The sequence below is a fragment of the Scyliorhinus torazame genome, chromosome 2, assembly GCF_047496885.1.
Source record: "Scyliorhinus torazame isolate Kashiwa2021f chromosome 2, sScyTor2.1, whole genome shotgun sequence".
NCBI lineage: Eukaryota > Metazoa > Chordata > Chondrichthyes > Carcharhiniformes > Scyliorhinidae > Scyliorhinus > Scyliorhinus torazame.
This window is the reverse complement of record NC_092708.1, coordinates 158803080-158827218: the sequence shown is the minus strand read 5'-3', so window position 1 is coordinate 158827218 and position 24139 is coordinate 158803080. Positions and strand designations below refer to the sequence as shown.

At 46.8% G+C, this 24139-nt stretch overlaps 1 protein-coding gene across 1 annotated transcript in view; it reads left to right on the top strand.

The window, feature by feature from the left end:
- LOC140392897 (E3 ubiquitin-protein ligase HECW2-like) overlaps positions 1-24139 on the top strand; it is a 595816-nt gene that overhangs the window by 371156 nt on the left and 200521 nt on the right. Inside the window, 1 exon segment of the mRNA XM_072478670.1 lies at positions 1429-1529. Within this exon segment, the coding sequence (XP_072334771.1) occupies positions 1429-1529 (101 nt within the window).

The window sequence follows — 24139 nt, the reverse complement described above, 5'->3', positions numbered from 1 at the left end:
CCAGCACACGCTTCTGGTTGAAATAAAGGCACAGGTCCATTAACCTTCCATGGATAAAATTATAATAGTGAAAATAAAAGAAAAGGGAAATAAGGGAATAAACAAGAGGGACCCTTATACTAGTCAGTCAGTCTATATTGGGAGACTATTCTGTGGAGGCTAAAAGATTAATTAGAATGTCTTCTCTCTGCTTGTGTGTATAGTTTGGAGATCCTTAGCTCGATTTGCAAGCTAATAAATTCTTGCCCTTAGTAATAAAATAAAAATGAGGAACAAAAGTTAAAGCATTCAAATAGTCATCACTGTTTACACAATTACCAGTAATCTAATATATATAGTTTCCATGAACAGTGACATAATACTTCAATACGAAGTCTTACAACACCAGGTTAAAGTCCAACAGGTTTGTTTTGATGTCACTAGCTTTCGGAGCGCTGCTCCTTCCTCAGGTGAATGAAGAGGTATGTTCCAGAAACATATATATAGACAAATTCAAAGATGCCAAACAATGCTTGGAATGCGACCATTAGTAGGTGATTAAATCTTTACAGATCCAGAGATGGGGTAACCCCAGGTTAAAGAGGTGTGAATTGTGTCAAGCCAGGACAGTTGGTAGGATTTCGCAGGCCAGATGGTGGGGGATGAATGTAATGCGACATGAATCCCAGGTCCCGGTTGAGGCCGCACTCATATGTGCGGAACTTGGCTATAAGTTTCTGCTCGGCGATTCTGCGTTGTCGCGCGTCCTGAAGGCCGCCTTGGAGAACGCTTACCCGGAGATCAGAGGCTGAATGCCCTTGACTGTTCACCTGAGGAAGGAGCAGCGCTCCGAAAGCTAGTGACATCGAAACAAGCCTGTTGGACTTTAACCTGCTGTTGTAAGACTTCATACTGTGCTCACCCCAGTCCAATGCCGGCATCTCCACAACATAATGCTTCAAAGCAGATTAACTCAAGAATTGGATTCTGTCTATTTAGAACTATCAGATTGAGGAACCAACTCGGGCGGCACGGTAGCACAGTGGGTAGCACTGTTGCTTCACGGCTCCAGGGTCCCAGGTTTCATTCTCAGCTTGGGTCACTGTCTGTGTGGAGTCTGCACGTTCTCCCCGTGTCTGTGTGGGTTTCCTCTGGGTGCTCCGGTTTCCTCCCACAAGTCCCAAAAGATGTGCTGTTAGGTAATTTGGGCATTCTGAATTCTCCTTCTGTGTACCCGAACAGGTGCCGGAATATGGCAGCTAGGGGTTTTTCACAACAACTTCATTGCAGTGTTAATATAAGCCTACTTGTGACAGTAAAGATTATTATTATTATAACTCACCATACATTAAATAAATAATGGTTTTAAATTGCAGAACATTAGATCTTTAATGTTTACATTATGTTATCTTTTAAAAGTGAATCATATTGTACTATTCCTTGTTGCAGTGACCAGATTGTAAACTACAACCTGTGCAGAAGACTTCCTACTGACCATGTCAGTGGTCAGCTCCAGTTCAAAGTGGAGCTCACATCTTCTCTTCATGAAGGTAAATAAAAGATGCATCCAATTGGAATAGCTCTTCACAGTTCTCTTTGGTTTCTAAATTCCATCTAGTCCTGATCATCCTGTTGAATTTCCTGTAAATGTCACCTTGCTATTATTGTACCTTGTCGAGGCTAACCTGACAGTCCATGAATTGTAGGATTGCACATGTTATACCTGGAGTTCTTAACCAAATGTTTGTATCATTCCTTTATATTTGTTGTGTCTCTGGAAATATTTGTAGAAAGACTCAGAGCATAGATCTTAAGTTTTGAAAACAGTTTTGATCCTCAACTTTCCCATTGCTTTTATCCTTGTAGATGTTTATTGTTACACACTATCAGAGTTTTCCAGTGAAAATTTGCCTAATTTTGTCATTTTAGTTTTCCTCCCCCAAGGAAAAATATGTATGCTGTAATTTTCCACAATTTTTAAAACACACCACAATTTTCACTTTGATAATGAAACTATTTCTTAATACAAAATGATGCATATTGTCTGGAGAAACATTTAGGATGGGGTTCTCTATTGGCCAGCGACAAAATCGTGTTCAGCGATCGGGCGGAGAATGGGCTCCGACACCAAAATCGGGGCCGGTGCCGATGTGACGCCAGTCAGCCATGCTCCGGGCCCTACGAAATGGCGCCATTGTGACGCATGCAGTCACAATGCCATTGGCGCCTCATCGGACGGCTCACCTGCAATGCTCCGCCCCCGATGGGCCGCGTTCACGACAGCGTGGACCACGTCTGGGCCCACAAATCGTGAACCTGGCGTGGCGGCTGCGGAAGGTGTCCAGCACTGCCACACTCGGCCTGGATGCGTGCTGCTGGCCGGGGAGTGGGCTGTGGGGTTACGGATGGTGAGTTGGGTCCGCGCATGGCGCAAATGAGGCAGGTCGTCAGCCGTGCGCATACGCGGCCCGGGATTCGGCCATTCTCCAGTCATTTTCGGCACGTGAGGCGGGGGTTCCAGTCTGCGCCAGTGCTAGCCCCTCACCGGTACCAAAATTGGTGAGGGGTTCACGCCGATTTTTTTCCACGTGAACCTCTTGTGGATTCTCCATTCGAGCCGGCACTTAGCCACAGAAATGGAGAATCCAGCCCATGGTATATATTATTCTCCTCATATAAAAGCTGAAGAGACAAGGGGCTGGATTCTCCGCTACCTGACGCCGAAATCGTATTCAGCGACAGGGCCGAGAATCCGTTTTGGCGCCAATATCAAGAGCGGCGCCGGTTTTTGTATTCTCTGCCCCCTGAGAAGCGGTGTACTCATGGAGTACGCCGCACCGATTATCCACGGCCTCAGGCCATTGCCTGAGGCCCACCCTGCAATGCTCCATTCCCATCCGGCCGAGTTCCTGACGTTGTGGGACTCTCATGGTCTCACCCATTCGGGAACTCCGCATGGCGGCTGTGGACTCAGTCTGGGCTGCCATAGTCGGGGGAGGGCCGATCCGCGGGCAGGGGGTCCATGGAGAGAAGAATTGGGCTGAATTCTCCGTTTTGGAGACTTAAGTCCCCATGCCAGAGTGAAAACGGTGGTCTTTTACGCCAGGAAAACTGGCCACGCAGCCACATGGACCCAGACCAATAAAGTAGTGCCCACCTTCAGCCACTCGTGCGCCCTGGACCGCCCGCCCACAGTGCCCCCATCCCCGAATGAAGCCCTCCTGCCCGCGGATCGGCCCTCCCCGATTGTGATGGCCAGGATTGAGTCCACAGCCGCCACGCGAGGTTCCCGAACGGATGAGAACATGAGTCCCACGCCGTCGGGAACTCGGCCGTTCGGGAATGGAGCATCGTTGAGGGCGGGCCTCAGGCAATGGCCTGAGGCTGTGGATAATCGGCATGGCGTACACCTAGCTTTTCAGGGGGCGGATAATTCAAAAACCGGCACTACTCCCAATATGGGTGTCAAAACGGATTCTCCGCCCTGTTGCCGAAGGCGGCTTCAGCGTCGGGGAGCGAAGAATCCAGCCCATTATTTCCTGTGCTATACAGACTGATATCAGTTGCCCATGGGCAGATAACAACACTGACCACTCGGTTAGAGATCTGTTCCACGGACTACCCAGAGAATTGACTTCAGTCTGCCTAGAACCTTGAATGAGTGCAGTCCAGACCATCACAGAATTGTTCTGGCGCTGAAGAGGACCATTTGGCCCATTGTATTTGTACCCTTTCTCTAAATGGGCATCATGACTTAGTGCCATTGCCCCATACTATTCAAATAATCATCTGTTACCCTCTTGAATGCCTCGATCACATTTCCAGACAGTGCATTTCAGTCCTGAATCACTTATCTGAAAACATTTTTTCTCACATCACATTTGCATCTTTTGCAAATCATTTTAAATTTGTGCCCTCTCATTCTTGATCCTTTTACGAGCAGGAACAGTTTCTCCCTATCTAATCTGTCCAGCCCCCTCATGAATCTCCTCTTAGTCTTCTTTTCTCCAAGAGAACAGTCCCAACCTCTCCAATATATCCTCATAACTGAACTTTCTGATCCCTTGAACCATTCTTGTCAACCCCGTCTGCACTCTCTCCAATGCCTTTGCAGCCTTCATCTAGTGTGGCGCCCAGAACTGTGCACAATATTCCAGCCAAGGTCTAACTCGTGTCTTGTATAAGTTCAGCATAACCTCCTTGCTCTTGTACTCTAAGCCTCTATGAATAAAGCCCGGAATACTCTTTGCTCTTGTACTCTTATGCCTCTACAAATAAAGCCCGGAATACTCCTTGCTCTTATGCCTCTATGAATAAAGCCTGGAATGCTATATGCTTTATTTACTGGTCTCTCCACCTTCAATGATCTATACACATATACATTCATACACACTCTTCTCCAGCATCCCTTTAGAATGTTACCCCTTATTTTATATTATCTACATTCTTTCTAGGGGCTCGTTTAGCTCACTGGGCTAAATCGCTGGCTTTTAAAGCAGACTAAGGTAGGCCAGCAGCACGGTTCAATTCCCGTACCAGCCTCCCCGAACAGGCGCCGGAATGTGGCGACTAGGGGCTTTTCACAGTAACTTCATTCAATAAGTGATTTTCATTTCATTTCTACAAAATGTATCACCTCAGACTTCTCCACATTGAACTCCTTCTGCCACCTATCTGCCCACTTGACAAACCTGTCTCTGTGCTTTTAAAGTTCTACACTGTTCACTTCACAGTTTACAATACTTCCAGGTTTTGTGTCAGAATTGTCCCCCGCACACCAAGATCTGGACCATTAATATATATTTGGAACAGCAAAGATCCCAATACCGACCACTGGGGAACAACTGAAACCTTCCTCCAGCCCAAAGAATATCCATTGACCCCGAATCTCTGCTTCCTATTATTCAGCCACTTCCTATAATTCAGCAGATTATATCCCTTTTATCCCATGAGCTACAACCTTTCTCACAAAGTCTGTTGTGTCAATGTATTGAATGCTTTTTGAAAGTCCAAGTGCATCACATCAACAACATCACCAACATCGATCCTTTGTTACTTCCTCAAAAAACTCCAGCAAGTTAGTGAAACACGATTTCCCCTTTAAAAATTCATGCTGGCTCTTCCTAATCAATCCACATTTTCCCACGTGACTACCAATTCTATACCGAATAATTGTTTCTAGAAACTTGCCCACCACTGATGTTAAACTGACTGGCCTGTAATTGCTGGATTTATCCTTATCATTTTTTCTGAACAAGGGCGGAACATTTGCGATTCACCAGTCCTCTGGCACTTCCCCTGAGTCTAGAGAAGACTGGAAGATTATGGCCAGTGCCCCTGCAATTTCCATTCTCATGCACCTTGTCGGGCCCCAGTGCCTTGTCAACTTTCAGTAGCGCCCGCCTATTCAACACTTCCTTCTTATCAATTTTGATCCCTTCTTGGGACAGAGATTCCTCATTTGCCACTATATCCTGGGCAGCATCCACCTCTGTAGTAAAGATGGATGCAATGTATTAATTTAATACCTCAGCCATCATTTGTGAATTCCCTTTCATACTCCTAATTGGCCCTGGACCTTCTTTTAATCACCATGTGCCTAGAGAAGACCTTGGGAATCCCCTTTATGTTGGCTACCAGCCTTCTAATAATCTCTCTTTGCTTCTCTAATGTGCTTTTTCACCTCCCTTCTGAACTTTATGTATTCCTCTTGGTTCTCAACAGTACTTTCCACTGGACACCTCTCATAAGCACAATTTTTCTTCCTTTTTAAAAAACAATTTCCAATTAAGGGATAATTTAGCATGGCCAATCTACCTACCCTGCACATCTTTGGGTTGTGGGGGCAAGACCAACGCAAACACGGGGAGAATATGAAAACTCTACACGGATAGTGACCCAGAGCCGGGATTCAACCTGGGAGCTCGCGCGTGAGGCAGCAGTGCTAACCACTGTGCCACCGGGCAATTTTTCTTCCTGGTTTTGATTTCTATCCACTTTTTCATCCAGGGAGCTCCAGATTTGTTTGTCCTTCCTTTTCCTTCCAGGGGAATAGAACTTGACTGTGTCTTGACCATTTCCTTTTTGAAGGCTGCCCATTCTTCAGCTACACATTTCCCTGTCAACTGTCGTTCAAGTTTAACTTGTCCACCCCAACTCTCCCCGTTAATTATTTTTAACTCTGGATTGTCTATTTTCCTTTTCAGTCATCATCCTAAACCTTAATGGAATGATCACGGTCTCCTAAAATGTCCCCCCACTGCCATTTGGTTTACTTGGCCCACCTCATTTCCAAGAACCAGGTCCAACTGCTGTCGAAATATTTCCTGAACATATGGAACTTTTGCCCCTCTCCACCCTTTACACTACCCAGACTATATTTTGGTAATTAAGGTCCCCCGTTAAAACGACTCAATACTGTTTGCATCTCTGTAATTTCATTGCAGATTTGTTTTTTTGTTAAATAGTTTTATTCAGGACATTTTCCATCTCATAAATAAAATACACTCATTAAACATTATACAATACTCACAATAAACAACCGACCCACCATATTGTCCCATTTTACAATTACAAAACAAACCCCCTCTGCACCCCCCCCCGGTGATGATTACTAACTCTTGAAGAACGAGATGACCAGCCTCTACTTGGAGTAGAACCCCTTCACTGACCCGCTAATGGCAAACTTAATCTTCTCCAAATGCAGAAATTCCGACAGGTCACCTACGCACCCACGCCATCGCCATTGGCGCCTCCAGAGCCCGCCACCCTAGCAAAATCCTCCTCCGGGCTATCAGGGAGGCAAAGGCCAAAACATTAGCCTCTCTCCCCACCCCCCCGGATCAATCGCTACCCATGGGCTTGGTGTCACCGTTACTCCTAAAATCTCCAACATTGTCCCAGAAAAGGACTCCCAAAATACCGCCAATTTCAGACAGGACCAGAATGTGTGTGTGGTTCATCTGCCCCTCAGGCACTGCTCGCATCGGTCCTCCACTTCCGGAAAACCCCATGTAATAATCCACAGGAGACAGGGGTACCATCACTACTCCAGTATTTATTTGCAATAACTATATACAAGAGCAGCTCCAAACAGTGCTGCTAGCATTCCAGTCAACTTAAGACTGCCTCACAAAGCCTACACAGGTACTTATATGGGCCCCCTCAATGAGCTCTCATTGAGGGAGCTCATACTCCAATTGGCCAACCAATAATGCCAATTGGAAGTCATTACACCCCCCCCCCCCCCCCCCCCCCGGCCCCCCCCCCGCCCCGCCCCAAGGTCCGAGGAATTCCTGCCAGCTGGCATTCCTCTGAGCTTCTTCTTGCTCCTCATGTCCGGGTCTGTCACCTCTGTCGTCCGCCGGGTCGTTTTCCGACGTGGTGGAGTGTACCTTATAGGTGCCCGTCTTTTCCTTGACGTCCTCCTTGGAAGTTGTTCTTCCTCCTCCTCGGGGATATGTGTCGCGGCGGCCTCGTCGAACGTGTCCATCTCCGACTCGGACGACTGAATGACGGGGTCTGGAGAAATTGCTCGGGGCTGGGGGTGTGGATATCTTTTCCGTCTGGGCTATCCCGGCTTGAGGCGGTCCTGCTTCGCCTGCCTCCACGTATGGTTCAGCTGCCCTTATTTGGTCTAGGTGTTTCTTCATCACCTTACCTCCTATCGAAACATCGTAGGATATGGGCCCTGTTTGGGACTCTACCGTGCCTTTGACCCACGTTGGTTCATTCCCATAATTCTTGACCCAAACTGGTGCCCCCACCTGGAAATGTCTCTGCTGCCGACTATCATCATGTCCCCTGCGTTGGACCTGCTGTTGTTTCTCTACTTTCCCCGTTAAATTTGGGAAAAGGAGACTCCGCCTTGTTCGCAGCCACCTTCCCATTAAGAGTTCAGCTGGCGGTATGCCCGTTGTGGAATGCAGTGTGGTCCTGTAATCAAACAGCCAACGGGAGAGCTTTGTGTCCATTGACGCTGCCGGCTGCTTCTCGAGTCCCGCTTTTAGTGTCTGGACCGCGCTCTCTGCCAGGCCGTTGGATGATAAGGGGCCGTTTTGATGTGGCGGACTCCGTTTCCCTTCAGGAATTTTCCAAATTCCCCACTTGTTAATGCCGTTCCGTTGTCCGACACCAATACCTCCGGAGGTCCATGTGTTGCAAACGAGGCCCTGAGCTTTTCAATTGTCGATGTGTGCTTGCTGCGTTTACCCGGTGGACGTCCAACCATTTGGAATGGGCGTCCACTATCAGCAAAAACATTGAGCCCATGAAAGGGCCGGCGTGGTCAATATGCAGGCGGGTCCATGGTCTACCTGGCCATTCCCACAGGTGCAATGGCGCAGCTGGTGGCACTCTTTGCCCCTGTTGGCACTCCTGGCACCGACGTACCAAGGCTGCTATGTCTGTGTCCAATCCTGGCCACCAAACGTAGCTTCTAGGTAGCATCTTCATTTTAGACATCCCTGGGTGTCCGTGATGTAACTCGGTTAAGATTGCCCGACGGCCCTGAGCTGGGACTATTACCCGGGCTCCCCATAATAGGATACTGTCTTCTATGGTTATTTGGTCCCTTCTGTTCCAGTATGGGTGCATCTGGGGCTCCACTGGTCTCTCCAGTTCCCCCGTTAGCAGTAAATGCTTCATCTTGGCTAAAACTGGGTCTTTGTGTCCACAACCGAATATGTTGTGCGTCCACTGGTAGGGTGTCCAAAAAATTTAGAGTTTGTCTCCTCTACTTTCGGTATTAGCGGCAGGGTGTCTGGGAGGGGAAGTCTACTCAAAGCATCTGCATTTGCTACTCGCGTTCCCGGTCTGTGCTCCAGAACGTATCTATACGCCGCCAGTAGCAACGCCCAGCGTTGGATTCTAGCTGATGCAATCGGGGGTATTGACTGGTCTTTTAATAACCCGAATAACGGCTTATGGTCCGTCACTATGGTGAATTTCTGCCCGTACAGATACTGGTGAAATTTCTTTACTGCACATATCACCGCCAGTCCTTCCTTCTCGGTTTGGGCGTACTTTCTCTCAGCCATCGCCAAGGTCCTCGAAGCATAGGCTATTGGCCGTTCTTCCCCATTCCTTCCTCTATGGGCTAAGAACAGCTCCTACCCCGTAAGGTGATGCGTCACACGTGACCACCAACTCCTTCCTTGGGTCATAATGCTCTAGGACATTTTCGGATGACAGCTGTTCCTTAATGTCCCTAAATGCTCGGTTTTGGCGGGTGGACCATTTCCATTCTTGTCCTTTTTTTAGTAGCTGGTGGAGGGGTTCGAGGATGGACGCCCTATTTTCAATAAATTTGCCATAATAGGTTACTAACCCGAGAAATGATCGTAGCTCCTGGGCCGTGGTGGGAGCTGGGGCTTCTTTTATTGCCCTTACTCGGTCTTCCAATGCGTGCAAGCCTGACTCGTCTACTTTATATCCCAGGTACGTCACTTGTGGGGCCAGAAAAACACATTTTTCTCTTTTCAGCCATACGCCTGCCTTTGCGAAACGCCTGAGCACTTCCTCCAGGTTCCTTAAGTGTTCCCTGTTTGTCCTACCCGTGATTAAGACATCGTCCAAATAAATCGCCACCTGCGGTAGTCCCTGCAGAACATTTTCCATCGTGCGCTGGAATATAGCGCAGGCTGATGACACTTCGAAAGGTAGCCTTGCATAACGAAAAAGTCCCTTCAGGGTGTTGATCGTAGCGAACTTCTGGGAGTCTTTGTCCAGTTCTAACTGCAGGTAGGCGTGGCTCATGCCCAGTTTCGTGAACAAAAGCCCACCTGACAATTTGGCATATAGGTCATCTATTTTCGGGATCGGGTATTTGTCCAGCAGTGCGTATTTGTTTACCGTCTGTTTGAAATCTCCACAGAGACGTATCGAGCCGTCTGGCTACAAAATTGTACCACTGGCGCTGCCCATTCCGAGAACTGTACTGGTCTGATAATGCCGTTGCGCCGTAACCTTTCTATTTTGACATCTACTTTCTTTCTTAATGCAAAAGGTACCGGCCTGGCCTTACAAAATTTCGGAAGGGCTTCTGGGTCCACGTGCAAAGTTGCTTTGGAGCCTATAATTTTCCCAAAACCTTCTTGGAAGACCTCCGGGTATTTCTGAAGTACTCCACTCAACTGCCCGCTTCCACTCTTTTCATCCAATCTAATTTTAGGTCTTTCAGCCAGTTCCGTCCTATTAAGTTCGGTCCGGAGCCCGCTACTTTTGTCAACGGTAATCTAAGCAATTGTTTGTCATATTCCACGGGTACCCGAGTCGTGCCTAGAATTTCCAGGGGTTCCCCCGTGTAGGTTTTAAGTTTTGTCGATGTTTTCGTTAGGGTTAGTGGCTGGAGTCCATCTTTGATTTTTAAAAAATGCTGCCACTCCCATTACTGATACGGCCGCACCCGTGTCTATTTCCATTATTGTCGGACGACCGTTCACCCGTGGGGTAATCTTAATAGGTTCTGCTTTCTTCATCGCAATATTATATAACCGTTCCCCTTCGGAGGAGGATGGGGCGTCTAGGTTGTGTACTTCCCTGCGTCCCCACCTGCTATTCCTCTTTTGCCACCTCCTTCTAGGGTTTCTGTCGCTGTTACCCCACTCTGTCTGGTGCCAGAAACGGTCCTTCTCTGTTGGGGAGCCTCAGCTGGTAGTTCCCTCTGCCTCCAGTTAGTACTAGCAGACTTGGGGGCAGTTCTGGGGTTTTCCTTTGGCCCTCTATTCCTCAGGTTTTTCCTGAGGGCAGCTATCTGGTAGCTGGACCCATTGTGGTAGTCCCTCTCCCAGGTATCTACCTCCATTGGTGTGCCCTGTAGTTCCTGCGCCCCACTTGCTGCCTTTTCTAGGGACAGTGCGAGCTGTAACACCCGCCTGCAGTCTAGCTGCGTTTCTGCCAACAGGCGCTTCTGTATTGTGAGGTAGTTTATGCCACACACTAACCGGTCCCGAAGCATTTCATTTAGCGTCGGGCCGAACTCACATTTCTCAGCCAGCCTTCTCAGGCGGGTCAAGAAATTTGTGACTGACTCTCTGTCTTCCCGCTTCGTTGTGTAGAATCTGTACCTACGCAAAAAGAGGGGTGGTTTGGGGTCATAGTGCTCTCCCACCAATTTCGTTAATTCTTGGAACGGTATCGTGTCCGGCATATTGGGATAAGTTAGACTACGTATAATGGCGAAGGCTGAGGGTCCGCACGCCGACAGCAGGATAACCCGTTTCCTCTTGTCGTTCATTATCTCATTGGCCTGGAAGAAGTAACACATTCTCTCCATATACTGGGACCAGTCCTCAATAGTCGGGTCGAATGCATCTAACCTCCCAAAAAACGGCATTTTTGAAATAGCAAAGCTTACCCTCCGAGTGCGGCAGCTGGTCTCCGCAAGGTTCTTTGTTTACCTCGTCGCCACTGTAATAATCCACAGGAGACAGGGGTACCGTCACTACTCCAGTATTCATTTGCAATAACTATATACACGAGCAGCTCCAAACAATGCTGCTAGCATTCCAGTCAATTTAAGACTACCTCACAAAGCCTACACAGGTGCTTATATGGGCCCCCTCAATGAGCTATCATTGAGGGAGCTCATAGTCCAATTGGCCAACCAACAATGCCAATTGGAGGTCATTAAACCCCATTCATGTGCATGTTGGTCATTATGCTCTCTGTGCACTACTTTAAATTGAATCAGGCTAAATCTTGCACATGAGGAGGTAGAATTTATCCTACGGAAGGTCTCACTCCACACCCATTCGCTCAAATGCACTACCTAGCTCCTCCTCCCACTTCCTCTTTATCTCCTCCAATGAGGCCCTCTCCATCAACCGCCCATAGATATCAGACATCCTGCTCTCTCCTATCTCATCCTCAGAAATGATCTTTCCCAGCACCGAAGAGGGGCACCTGCGGCAATGTGGCCAGCTCCTTCCTGTCAAAGTTCCGAATCTGTAAGAACCGGAACCCATTTCCTCATGGAAGTGGAAGCTTTTCTACCAGTTCCTCCAGTTCTGCAAATCTACCCACCACAAATGGGCAAAAAGGGCCAAAAAAACAGTCCTCTGGCAGGAGCTACCTTATGTGCGACCACTCACTCCATGGCCGCCACCGGAGTTTTCAGATTTGTTCTTCTACATCCTTCTCAGTAGTTGGCAGTCTCAACAACACTAACAAATACATATTTTTAATGAAAACTTTTTAATTATAAACTATGTAATATAAAACAAATGCTTCAAGTTACAATGTATAAAGAACACAATCATCAATCAAGAACCCACCCAATCTTAACAACTGACGTGACTAACTCTTTGAAAAAAGAAATGAATGGCTGCCATCTTAGGTAGAACCCTTTTACCAACCCACTAATGGTGTACTTGACCTTCTCCAAATGTAGAAACGCTATGAGGTCACCCAACCAGGCCGAGGCACTGGGTGTAGGAGACCTCCATCCCAGATGAATCCTATGAACCACCTTGAATTGTATCAAACTGAGCCAAGCACAAGAGACGTGTAATTGATCCTGCAAAGAGCCTCGCTCAACACCTCATCATCCAGAATACGACCTAATTCACCCTCTCATTTCATCTTTATCTTATCCAATGGAGCCGACTCTGCTAAGCACACAAAATACTCCCCCAACCAGACCTGGCCAAAGATAAAATCCTCTTCAACAGGGAGGATGGTGATGCCAAGAGAAAAGCCTTCCTCCTAAACAAATCCAAACAAATTAATCCCAGGGAGTTTTTTTTTTTTTACATTTGTTTTCCAATGAAGGGGCAATTTCACGTTGACAATCCACCTAGCTGCACATCTATAGGTTGTGAGGATGAGACCCATGCAGACACTGGGAGAATGCGCAAACTCCACATGGACAGTGACCCAGGGCCGGGATTGAACCCTGGTCCTTGACTCCGTGAGGCAGCCCCCCATGACCGAAGCATCGAGTCTAAACCCACTGGCAAAAAGAGGTGATTACTACAGAGGCCCCTGAGCTGAATTTAAAATGCTGCCTGAACTGCTTCCGGATTCTCAGGGTAGACACCACTACCAGATTCAAAGAAAATCTTGCGGGAGAGAACGGAAATCCGGCAGTTACGAAACCCCCAGGTTAGAGCCCCGACAAGAACTCGCCTCCATATGGAGCTTGGATGGCTAAACTACCCCAGTACCTTCTCAATATTGTCTGCCCAATAATAGAGTAACAAATTGGGTAAAGCAAGACCACCCGACTGTCTGTCTCACTGGAGGAACGCCCTACTGATCCTTGGGGTCTCACCCGCCCAAATGAAAGAGGAAACCAATTAATTAACTCTGACAAAAATTGATTTGGGGAGAAAAGTCGGGAGACACTGAAAAATAAATTAAAACCTCACGAGGACATTCATTTTAATAGCCTGAACCCTCAGCCAAGGACAGGGGGAGGTTATCCCACTTTTGCAAGTCAGATTTGACTAAATTAACCAGACTAGCATAATTTAGTTTATGGAGCAGGGCCCAATCGTGGGCCACCTGGGTTCCCAGATAACGAAAGCTAGATCTGGCAAGGCAAAAAAGGTAACATTCCCAGATAGACTCCCCTCCCCGGAGGAGTTAACCGGAAAGAATTCGCTCTTCCCCAGAGAAGGAGCCAAAACTCCCAAGTAGCTTCATTATCTCATCCTTAGTGGAAACTGGGTCCCTAATATAAAGAAGCATATCATCTGCATACAAGGACACCCTATGCTCCCCCTCTCTCTGATTTATCCCCTTCCTTGTAGATCTGAACAAAGAACAATACAGCACAGGAACAGGCCCTTAGGCCCTCCAAGCCTGCACCGGCCACGATACCAACCTTTGCTAAAACCCTCAGCTGTTCCTTGTGCCGTATCATAGAATTTACAGTGCAGAAGGAGGCCATTCGGCCCATCGAGTCTTCACCGGCTCTTGGAAAGAGCACCCAAGGTCAACACCTCCACCCTATCCCCATAACCCAGCAACCCCACCCAACCCTAAGGGCAATTTTGGACACTAAGGGCAATTTATCATGGCCAATCCACCTAACCTGCACATCTTTGGACTGTGGGAGGAAACCGGAGCACCCGGAGGAAACCCACGCACACACGGGGAGGATGTGCAGACTCTGCACAGACAGTGACCCAAGCCAGAATCGAACCTGGAACCCTGGAGCTGTGAAGCAATTGTGCTATCCACAATGCTACCGTGCTGCCCATTTAAAGAAACTATGTGGAGATACATAGGAGATACATGTGCTGTATCCCTCCAACCCCATCCCATCCATGAGTTTGTCAAGATGCCGTTTGAATGCCGTTAATGTATCTGCATCCACAACCTCCCCTGGCAACGCGTTCCAGGCACTCACCACCCTCTGCGTAAAAAACCTGCCTCGCATATCTCCTCTAAACTTTTCCCCACGGACCTTAAACCTATGCCCCCTGGTGACTGGCCCCTCCACCCTGGGAAAGAGTGCCTACCCATCCACTCTATCCAGGCCCCTCATAATCTTGTAGACCTCTGTCAGGTCACCCCTCAACCTCCGTCTTTCTAATGAAAACAGTCAGAGTCTATTCAGCCTCTCCACATAGCTAACACCAGGCAACATCCTGGTAAGCCTCCTCTACACCATCTCCAAAGCCTCCACATCCTTCTGGTAGTGTGGCAACCAGAATTGTGTGCAATATTCCAAGTGCGGCCTTATCATGGTTCTAAACAATTGTAGCATGACTAGCCAGTTTTATACTTGATTCCCCGTCCAATGAAGGCATGCATTCCGTATGCTTTCTTGACTACCTTGTCTACTTCTGTTGCCACCTTCAAAGATCTGTGGACTTGCATGCCCATATCTCTCTGACTTTCTATATTTTGGAGTTTTTCCATTTACAGTATATTTCCCCTCTAGATTAGACCTACCAAAACGCATAACCTCACATTTGTCCGGATTAAACTCCATTTGCCATTTCTCTGCCAAAGTCTCCAACCTATCTATGTCCTGCTGTATCTTCTGAGAATCCTCAACACTATCTGCCACTCCACTAACCTTGGTGTCATCCGCGAACTTACCAAGTATGTTCATTTTCCTCCAAATCGTTTATGTATACTACAACCAACAGAGGCCCAAGCACAGATCCCTGTGGAACACCACTAGTCAGAACCTTCCATTCAGAAAAACACCCCGATACTGCTACCCTTTGCCTTCTGTGACCGAGCCAGTTCTGTATCCATCTTACCACCTCTCCTCTGATCCCTTATGACTTCACCTTTTGTACCAGTCTACCATGAGGGACCTTGTCAAAGGCTTTACTGAAGTCCATGTAAACAACATCCACTGCCTTCCCCTCATCAATCATCTTTGTCACCTCCTCAAAAAACTCGATCAAGTTAGTGAGGCACGACCTCCCCTTCACAAAACCATGCTGTCTATCGCTTTTGAGTCCATTTGTTTCCAAATGGGTATAAATCCTGCCCCTGAGAATTCTCTCCAATAATTTACCTACTACCGTGTGTGAGGCTCACCGGCCTATGGTTTCCAGGATTATCCCTGCTACCTTTCTTAAACAGCGGTACCACATTAGCTATTCTCTAGTCCTCTGGGATCTCACCTGTAGTCAATGAGGATACAAAGATGTCAGTCAAGGCCCCAGCAATTTCCTCCCTTGCACACCTCAGTATTCTGGGGTAAATTCCATCCGGCCCAGAAGACGTATCTACCTTAGTATCTTTTAAAAGACCCAATACCTCCTCCTTTTTGATGTTTACATGATCCAGATTGTTCACACACCCTACCCAAAAATCATCTTCCACAAAGTATCTTTCTTTGGTGAAATAGCGGAAATTAAAATCCTCTATACCACAACAACTGTGTTACTTTTGCGCCTATCCAAATTCTCTCTACCTATCTGCTCCTTTATCTCGCAGGCAGTTGGGCAGCCAGTAATAAACGCTCAACATTGTGATTGATCCCTTCCTGTTCCTGAGCTCTATCCAGATTGCCTCATTGTATGAGCCTTCCAAGGTGTCCTCCTGCAGTACGGCTATAATATTCTCCTTAACCAGTAATGCTACTCCCCCACCCCTCTATCTCTCCTGGAGCATCCATATCCTCCAACGTTCAGCTGCCAATCCTGCCCTTCCTTTAACTATGTTTCTGTGATAGCCACAGCATCATAATTCCAAGTTCTAATAAATGCTCTAAGTTCATTTGCCTTACCCGTTATACTTCTGGCGTTGAAACAATTACACTTCAAACCATGAGCAGATGGTGATGTTGTTCTCTTATTTTTATTCTCTATTTCCCCTTCAGTTATGACACCTTCTACGCTAGCGTTCTCGTTCCCACCCCTCTGCCATACTAGTTGAAATCCTCACGAGTGACTCTCGCAAACCTCCCAGCCAGGATATTGGTGCCCCTCCAGTTTAGATGCAACCCATCATTCTTGTACAGGTCACACCTGCCCCGGAAGAGATCCTAGTGGTCCAGAAATCTGAAACCCTCCCTCCTACATCACCAGTTTAGCCATGTAGTTAGTTGCTCTATCCTCTTATTTCTAGCCTCACAGGCACTTGGCACAGGGAGTAATCCTGAGATTACAACCCTAGAGGTCCTGCTTTTTAGCTTATTGCCTAACTCCCTGAACTCCTCCTGCAGGACCTCATCACTCTTCCTGCCTATGTCGTTAGTACCTATGTGCACTACGACCTCTGGCTGGTCATGCTCCCCTTCAGGATCTCCTGTGTTCATTCAGAGACATCCTTGATTCTGGCACCAGGGAGGCAACACACCATCCTGGAGTCTCTTTCCTGTCCACAGAAGCGCCAATCTGTGCTCCTTACTATAGAGTCCCCTATAACTATCGCTTTCCTGCACTTTGTCCTCCCTTGCTGAGCAAGAGAGCCAGTTGTGGTGCCACTGTTCAGGCTGCTGTTGTTGTTGTTTTCCCCTGATAGGCTATCCCCCCCAACAGTATTCAAAACAGTATACCTGTTAGAGAGGGGGACAGCCACAGGGGATTCCTACACTGCCTGTCTGCCCTTTCTAGCAGTTACCCACAGCACGGTAGCACAGTGGGTAGCTTCACAGTGTTGCTTCACAGCTCCTGGATCCCAGGTTCAATTCCCGACTTGGGTCACTGACTGTGTGGAGTCTGCACATTCTCCCTGTGTCTGCGTGGGTTTCCGCCAGGCACTCCGGTTTCCTCCAACAAGTCCTGGAAGATGTGCTATTAGGTAATTTGGATATACTGAATTCTACCTCTGTGTATCCGAACAGGCGCCGGAATGTGGCGACTATGGGCTTTTCACAGTAACTTCATTGCAGTGTTAATGTAAGCCTGCTTGTGACAATAAAGATTATTACCCATCTGTCTGCCTGCACCTTAACGCTATGGCCAGCGATTTAATTGCGAAAGCAAGCAAATAGAACCGGAGATAATGGACATTCCTGCCCCATACCTCTATTCAGTGGAAAATAACCCGAGCTCAAGGCATTTGTGTGAACATTCGCAGTGGGGGCCCTGTAGAGTAAACAAATCCAGGATAGAAACTTTTGCTCGCAAGCAAACCTCCCAAGAATCTCAAAGAGATGCCTCCATTCCATATAATCAAATGTTTTTTCAGTGTTCATGGAAACACTCCCTCCAGTTCAGGCACCGGAGAAGGGAAAGGACAATATTTAATAGCTGACGTATATTGGCTGACAATTGTCGATTCTTGACAAAGCCTGTCTGGTCTTCCAAGATCACCTCTGGGAGGCAGGGCTCCAACTGCAGCACCAGCAGTTTACGAGTAATCTAGTGTCTCAAAACATTTCGAGTGCCCTTGTCCTGCTTAAGGAACAGGTGATAGGAACAGGCGCAGGTGAAACAAAACCTGGGACATGTTGTAATAAACACATTTAAGATTAGAGGAATCAATTGTCCTGCAAACGTCTTATAAAACTCAATGGGGAATCCATCAGGGCCAGGAGCTTTACCCGCCTGCATCAACCTAATGCATTTCATAATTTCCTCAGGGCCAGCCGGGATTCCAACTTGTTAATGAAATCAGTATTGTCCCAATGTGGAGCATAAACATTAACCAGGACCACCGAGGTGCCCGCCAAGGACCCACTAAACAATCATTTGTCTACCATTAGGGTACATCAAGTTCTTAACGGCTGCAAATGAACCCTTTTTTAATTAAAACTGCCGCACTCCTGGCCCTGCCATCAAAATCCGAATTTAAAACTTGTCACAACCAGTCCTTCGGCAACCTTGTTTGGTCACTTACCCGCAAATGAGTCTCCTGCAGAAACACCACATCAGCATTCAGACTTTTACGGTGAGCAAATATTCTCGACTTTTTCACTGGGCAGTTCAACCCCCTGACATTCTACGCCTCCCACCCCTCGATCTGGAATTGGCCATTTTCACCAAACGGGGTTATCCAACTGTTACTTAAGGGACTACAGGCACCAGGCCTACCCAAGGTGGCCACCAAACCAGCAAGACAAAACAAAGAAAAATCTGTAGACCCCGTCAGCAAACTATTCCTACTCCCCACACTTCCCTCCCTCAAAAAATACCACACCTAAACATACATGCAAAGAACAAAATCCACTCAAACCTGCTTCCACTAACCCTAACAAAACAAAAATAAACACTAAGCTCATTATCAAAAACAAAATTGATATCATGAGCTGCAGTCACCCCCACTGCTCTGCTCCCGTTAGTTAACTCAGCTAGCAGAGGGTCTCCTGGCCAAAGTGAAGAAAAGTGCTACAGAAAAAGACACAAAGTATTAAAAAAAAACTTAAAATATAGTACTCCAACAGGGAGCTATACATTTCTCGTAACAGTTACAGCACGTAAAGCAAACTCCCCCCCCCCCCCCCCCACAGAACATTGAACCCCCCAACCCAACTTTCGAAACACCAACAAATCCCCATATCCACATGACCACCCCCAACATCCAAAAACCTCAAAAACTTCCATCAGCCTGCACCCAGCCCATGCTTTTTTTTAAAACAAAGGAATCCACCACTTCCAGTGCATCGTTTCCCCTCAAAAGTCAGCCTGAGCAGTGCCCAGTACACCACATCAAATCGGACTTATATCCCATTTTGCTCAGGAAAGTGGAAATGAAGAGAGGGAAGAAGGGCATGCCATAATTTTACAATTTTCTCAGATATGTGGGAAAGTTGCCTGAGGATTGGAAAGTGGCAATTGTGACACCCTTGTTCAAGAAAGGGTGCAAGGACATTCCGGGTAACTACAGGCCAACTAGTTTAGCATCAATAGTCGGTAAGGTTGAGGGAAAAATGAATGGGCATTTACAGAGATTTAAATTAATTAAGGAAAGCCAGGTTGCGTTTGACAAATCTGAATGATTTTTTTTGATGATCCAACAGAGAAGGTTGATGAAATGAATGCAGTGGATGTTATCTGTATGGATTTTAAAAAAGCATTTGACAAAGAAGCACACAAAGTCTGGTTAACAAAATTGAGGCTTGTGAAATAGGCGGGTCAGTGTCAGCTTAGATAAAAATTGGTTTAAGGGCCAAAAACAGCAAGTTGTAGTAAATGGTTGTTTTCAGAATGAAGGATGATTGACAGTGGTGTTCTCCAATGGCCCCTGCTCTTTTTGAGGTAGATATATGTAATAAATGACTTGGTTGTTGAAATAAAAATTTAGTACAGAGAAATGCGAGGTGATGCATTTAAATAGAAAGGAACGGGAAAGGCAATATAGACTTAAAGGGTGGGATTTTCCGCCCCTGGCGCCCGTTTGGATTGTTCAGTCCTGGGCTTTTGGTTAGGTAACCGAATCTCCCACAGCAGGTCCCGAAAGGGCCGGAATGTCACAGTTCTGAAGTGTGTGTGGAAACAGAGGAACTAGGAGTTTCATGTGCATAGTTCTTTGATGGTGACAGGACATAATGAAAGATTAATTAACTCCACATATGACTTCATAAATAGAAGCATTGAGTACAAAATAGGGAAAGTTATGCGGAACTGTTATAAAACACTGGTTAGGCCAGAGCCAGAGTATTGCATCCAGTTCTGGGTACTACATTTTAGGAAGGATGTGAAGATCCTTGAGAGGGTGTAGAGGAAATTTACCAGAATAGTTCCAGAGGTGAGAGAATGTAGCTACACGGCAAGGTTGGAGAAGTTGTATTGTTCCCCTTGGGGCAAAGGGGAGCTCTGATATTGGTATTCAAGATGATAACAGGTTTAGATAAGAACATAACATAAGAACTAGAAGCAGGAGTAGGCCATCTGGCCCCTCGAGCCTGCTCCACCATTCAATGAGATCATGGCTGATCTTTTGTGGACTCAGCTCCACTTTCCGGCCCGAACACCATAACCCTTAATCCCTTTACTCGTCAAAAAACTATCTATCTTTATCTTAAAAACATTCAATGAAGGAGCCTCTACTGCTTCACTGGGCAAGGAATTCCATAGATTCACAACCCTTTGGGTGAAGAAGTTCCTCTTAAACTCAGTCCTAAATCTACTTCCCCTTATTTTGAGGCTATGTCCCCTAGTTCTGCTTTCACCCGCCAGTGGAAACAACCTGCCCGCATCTATCCTATCTATTCCCTTCATAATTTTATATGTTTCTATCAGATTCCCCCTCATCCTTCTAAATTCCAACGAGTACAGTCCCAGTCTACTCAACCTCTCCTCGTAATACAACCCCTTCAGCTCTGGGATTAACCTAGTGAATCTCCTCTGCACACCCTCCAGTGCCAGTACATCCTTTCTCAAGTAAGGAGACCAAAACTGAACACACTACTCCAGGTGTGGCCTCACTAACACCTTATACAATTGCAGCATAACCTCCCTAGTCTTAAACTCCATCCCTCTAGCAATGAAGGACAAAATTCCATTTGCCTTCTTACTCACCTGTTGCACCTGTAACCCAACTTTTTGCGACTCATGCACTAGCACACCTAGGTCTCTCTGCACAGCAGCACGTTTTAATATTTTATCATTTAAATAATCCCTTTTGCTGTTATTCCTACCAAAATTGATAACCTCACATTTGTCAACATTGTATTCCATCTGCCAGACCCTAGCCCATTCACTTAGCCTATCTAAATCCCTCTGCAGACTTCCAGTATCCTCTGCACTTTTTGCTTTACCACTTATCTTCGTGTCGTCTGAAAACTTGGACACATTGCCCTTGGTCCCCAACTCCAAATCATCTATGTAAATTGTGAACAGTTGTGGGCCCAACACTGATCCCTGAGGGACACCACTAGCTACTGATTGCCAACCAGAGAAACACCCATTAATCCCCACTCTTTGCTTTCTATTAATTAACCAATCCTCCATCCATGCTACTACTTTCCCCTTAATGCCATGCATCTTTATTTTATGCAGCAACCTTTTGTGTGACACCTTGTCAAAGGCTTTCTGGAATTCCAGATATACCACATCCATTGGCTCCCCATTATCTACCGCACTGGTAATGTCCTCAAAAAATTCCACTAAATTAGTTAGGCACGACCTGCCCTTTATGAACCCATGCTGCTTCTGCCCAATGGGACAATTTCCATCCAGATGCCTCGCTATTTCTTCCTTGATGATAGATTCCAGCATCTTCCCTACTACCGAAGTTAAGCTCACTGGCCTATAATTACCCGCTTTCTGCCTACCTCCTTTTTTAAACAGTGGTGTCACGTTTGCTAATTTCCAATCCGCCGGGACCACCCCAGAGTCTAGTGAATTTTGGTAAATTATCACTAGTGCATTTGCAATTTCCCTAGCCATCTCTTTTAGCACTCTGGGATGCATTCCATCAGGGCCAGGAGACTTGTCTACCTTTAGCCCCATTAGCTTGCCCATCACTACCTCCTTGGTGATAACAATCCTCTCAAGGTCCTCACCTGTCATAGCCTCATTTCCATCAGTCACTGGCTTGTTATTTGTGTCTTCCACTGTGAAGACCGACCCAAAAAACCTGTTCAGTTCCTCAGCCATTTCCTCATCTCCCATTATTAAATCTCCCTTCTCATCCTCTAAAGGACCAATATTTACCTTAGCCACTCTTTTTTGTTTTATATATTTGTAGAAACTTTTACTATCTGTTTTTATATTCTGAGCAAGTTTACTCTCATAATCTATCTTACTCTTTTTTATAGCTTTTTTAGTAGCTTTCTGTTGCCCCCTAAAGATTTCCCAGTCCTCTAGTCTCCCACTAATCTTTGCTACTTTGTATGCTTTTTCCTTCAATTTGATACTCTCCCTTTCCTTAGATATCCACGGTCGATTTTCCCTCTTTCTACCGTCCTTCCTTTTTGTTGGTATAAACCTTTGCTGAGCACTGTGAAAAATGGCTTGGAAGGTTCTCCACTGTTCCTCAACTGTTTCACCATAAAGTTTTTGCTCCCAGTCTACCTTAGCTAGTTCTTCTCTCATCCCATTGTAATCTCCTTTGTTTAAGCACAAAACACTAGTGCTTGATTGTACCTTCTCACCCTCCATCAGTATTTTAAATTCCACCATATTGTGATCGCTCCTTCCGAGAGGATCCCTAACTATGAGATCCTGAAGCAATCTTGTCTCATTACACAGGACCAGATCTAGGACCGCTTGTTTCCTCGTAGGTTCCATTACATACTGTTCTAGGAAACTATCGCGGATACATTCTATAAACTCCTCCTCAAGGCTGCCTTGACCGACCTGGTTAAACCAATCGACATGTAGATTAAAATCCCCCATGATAACTGCTGTACCATTTCTAGATGCATCAGTTATTTCTTTGTTTATTGCCTACCCCACCATAATGTTACTATTTGGTGGCCTATAGACTACTCCTATCAGTGACTTTTTCGCCTTACTATTCCTGATTTCCACCCAAATGGATTCAACCTTATCCTCCATAGCACCGATGTCATCCCTTACTGTTGCCCGGATGTCATCCTTAAATAACAGAGCTACACCACCTCCCTTACCATCCACTCTGTCCTTCCGAATAGTTTGATAGCCTCGGATATTTAACTCCCAGTCGTGACCATCCTTTAACCATGTTTCAGTAATGGCCACTAAATCATAGTCATTCACGATGATTTGCGCCATCAACTCATTTACCTTATTCCGAGCATTCAGGTAAAGTACGCTTATGTTGGCTTTTTTACCTCTTCTGAATCTTTTTTTAAAAAAAATATATTTATTGAAGTTTTTTAACACAATTTTTCTCCCTTACAAACAATAACCCCCCACCCCTCGTAACAAAAAAACCCGAGAAATCGCGCAGAGCAAGATATATACATGGCAAAATGATATATTTACACAGCTTTGTACACTGGCCCTCACCCGTACGTGCCAGCTTCCCCAACCCTTCATGTTATCTCTTGCTCATCCACCCTCCTAGGCAGTCCCCTCTTTCCCCCCCCCCCCCCTCCCAGGACGTCCCCTCCACCCCCCCCCAAGGTTGCTGCTGCTGCTGACCTACCTTCCTCTAACGCTCCGCGAGATAGTCTAGGGACGGTTGCCACCGCCTGTAGAACCCCTGCGCAGACCCTCTCAAGGCGAACTTAATCCTCTCCAACTTTATGAACCCAGCCATGTAATTTATCCAGGCCTCCAGGCTGGGGGGCTTCACCTCCTTCCACATCAGCAAGATCTTTCGCCGGGCTACTAGGGACGCAAAGGCCAGAATGCCGGCCTCTTTCGCCTCCTGCACTCCCGGTTCGTCTACTACTCCAAATATTGCTAGCCCCCAGCTTGGCTTGACCCGGACTTTCACCACCTGAGATATTGCTCCCGCCACTCCTCTCCAGAACCAGTCCAGTGCCGGGCATGACCAAAACATATGGACATGGTTCGCCGGGCTCCCTGAGCACCTTCCACATCTGTCCTCTACTCCAAAGAACCTACTCAACCTCGCCCCCGTCAAGTGCGCTTTGTGGACCACCTTAAATTTTATCAGGCTGAGCCTGGCACACGAGGAGGAGGAATTAACCCTACCTAGGGCATCAGCCCACAGACCTTCCTCGATCTCCTCCCCCAGCTCCTCCTCCCATTTACCCTACAACTCATCTACCAGCGCTTCCCCCTCTTCTTTCAACTCCTGGTGTATTTCCGACACCTTGCCCTCCCCGACCCATACACCCGCGATCACCCTATCTTGAACTTCTTGTGCCGGGAGCAACAGGAGTTCCCTCACCTGTCGCCTTGTT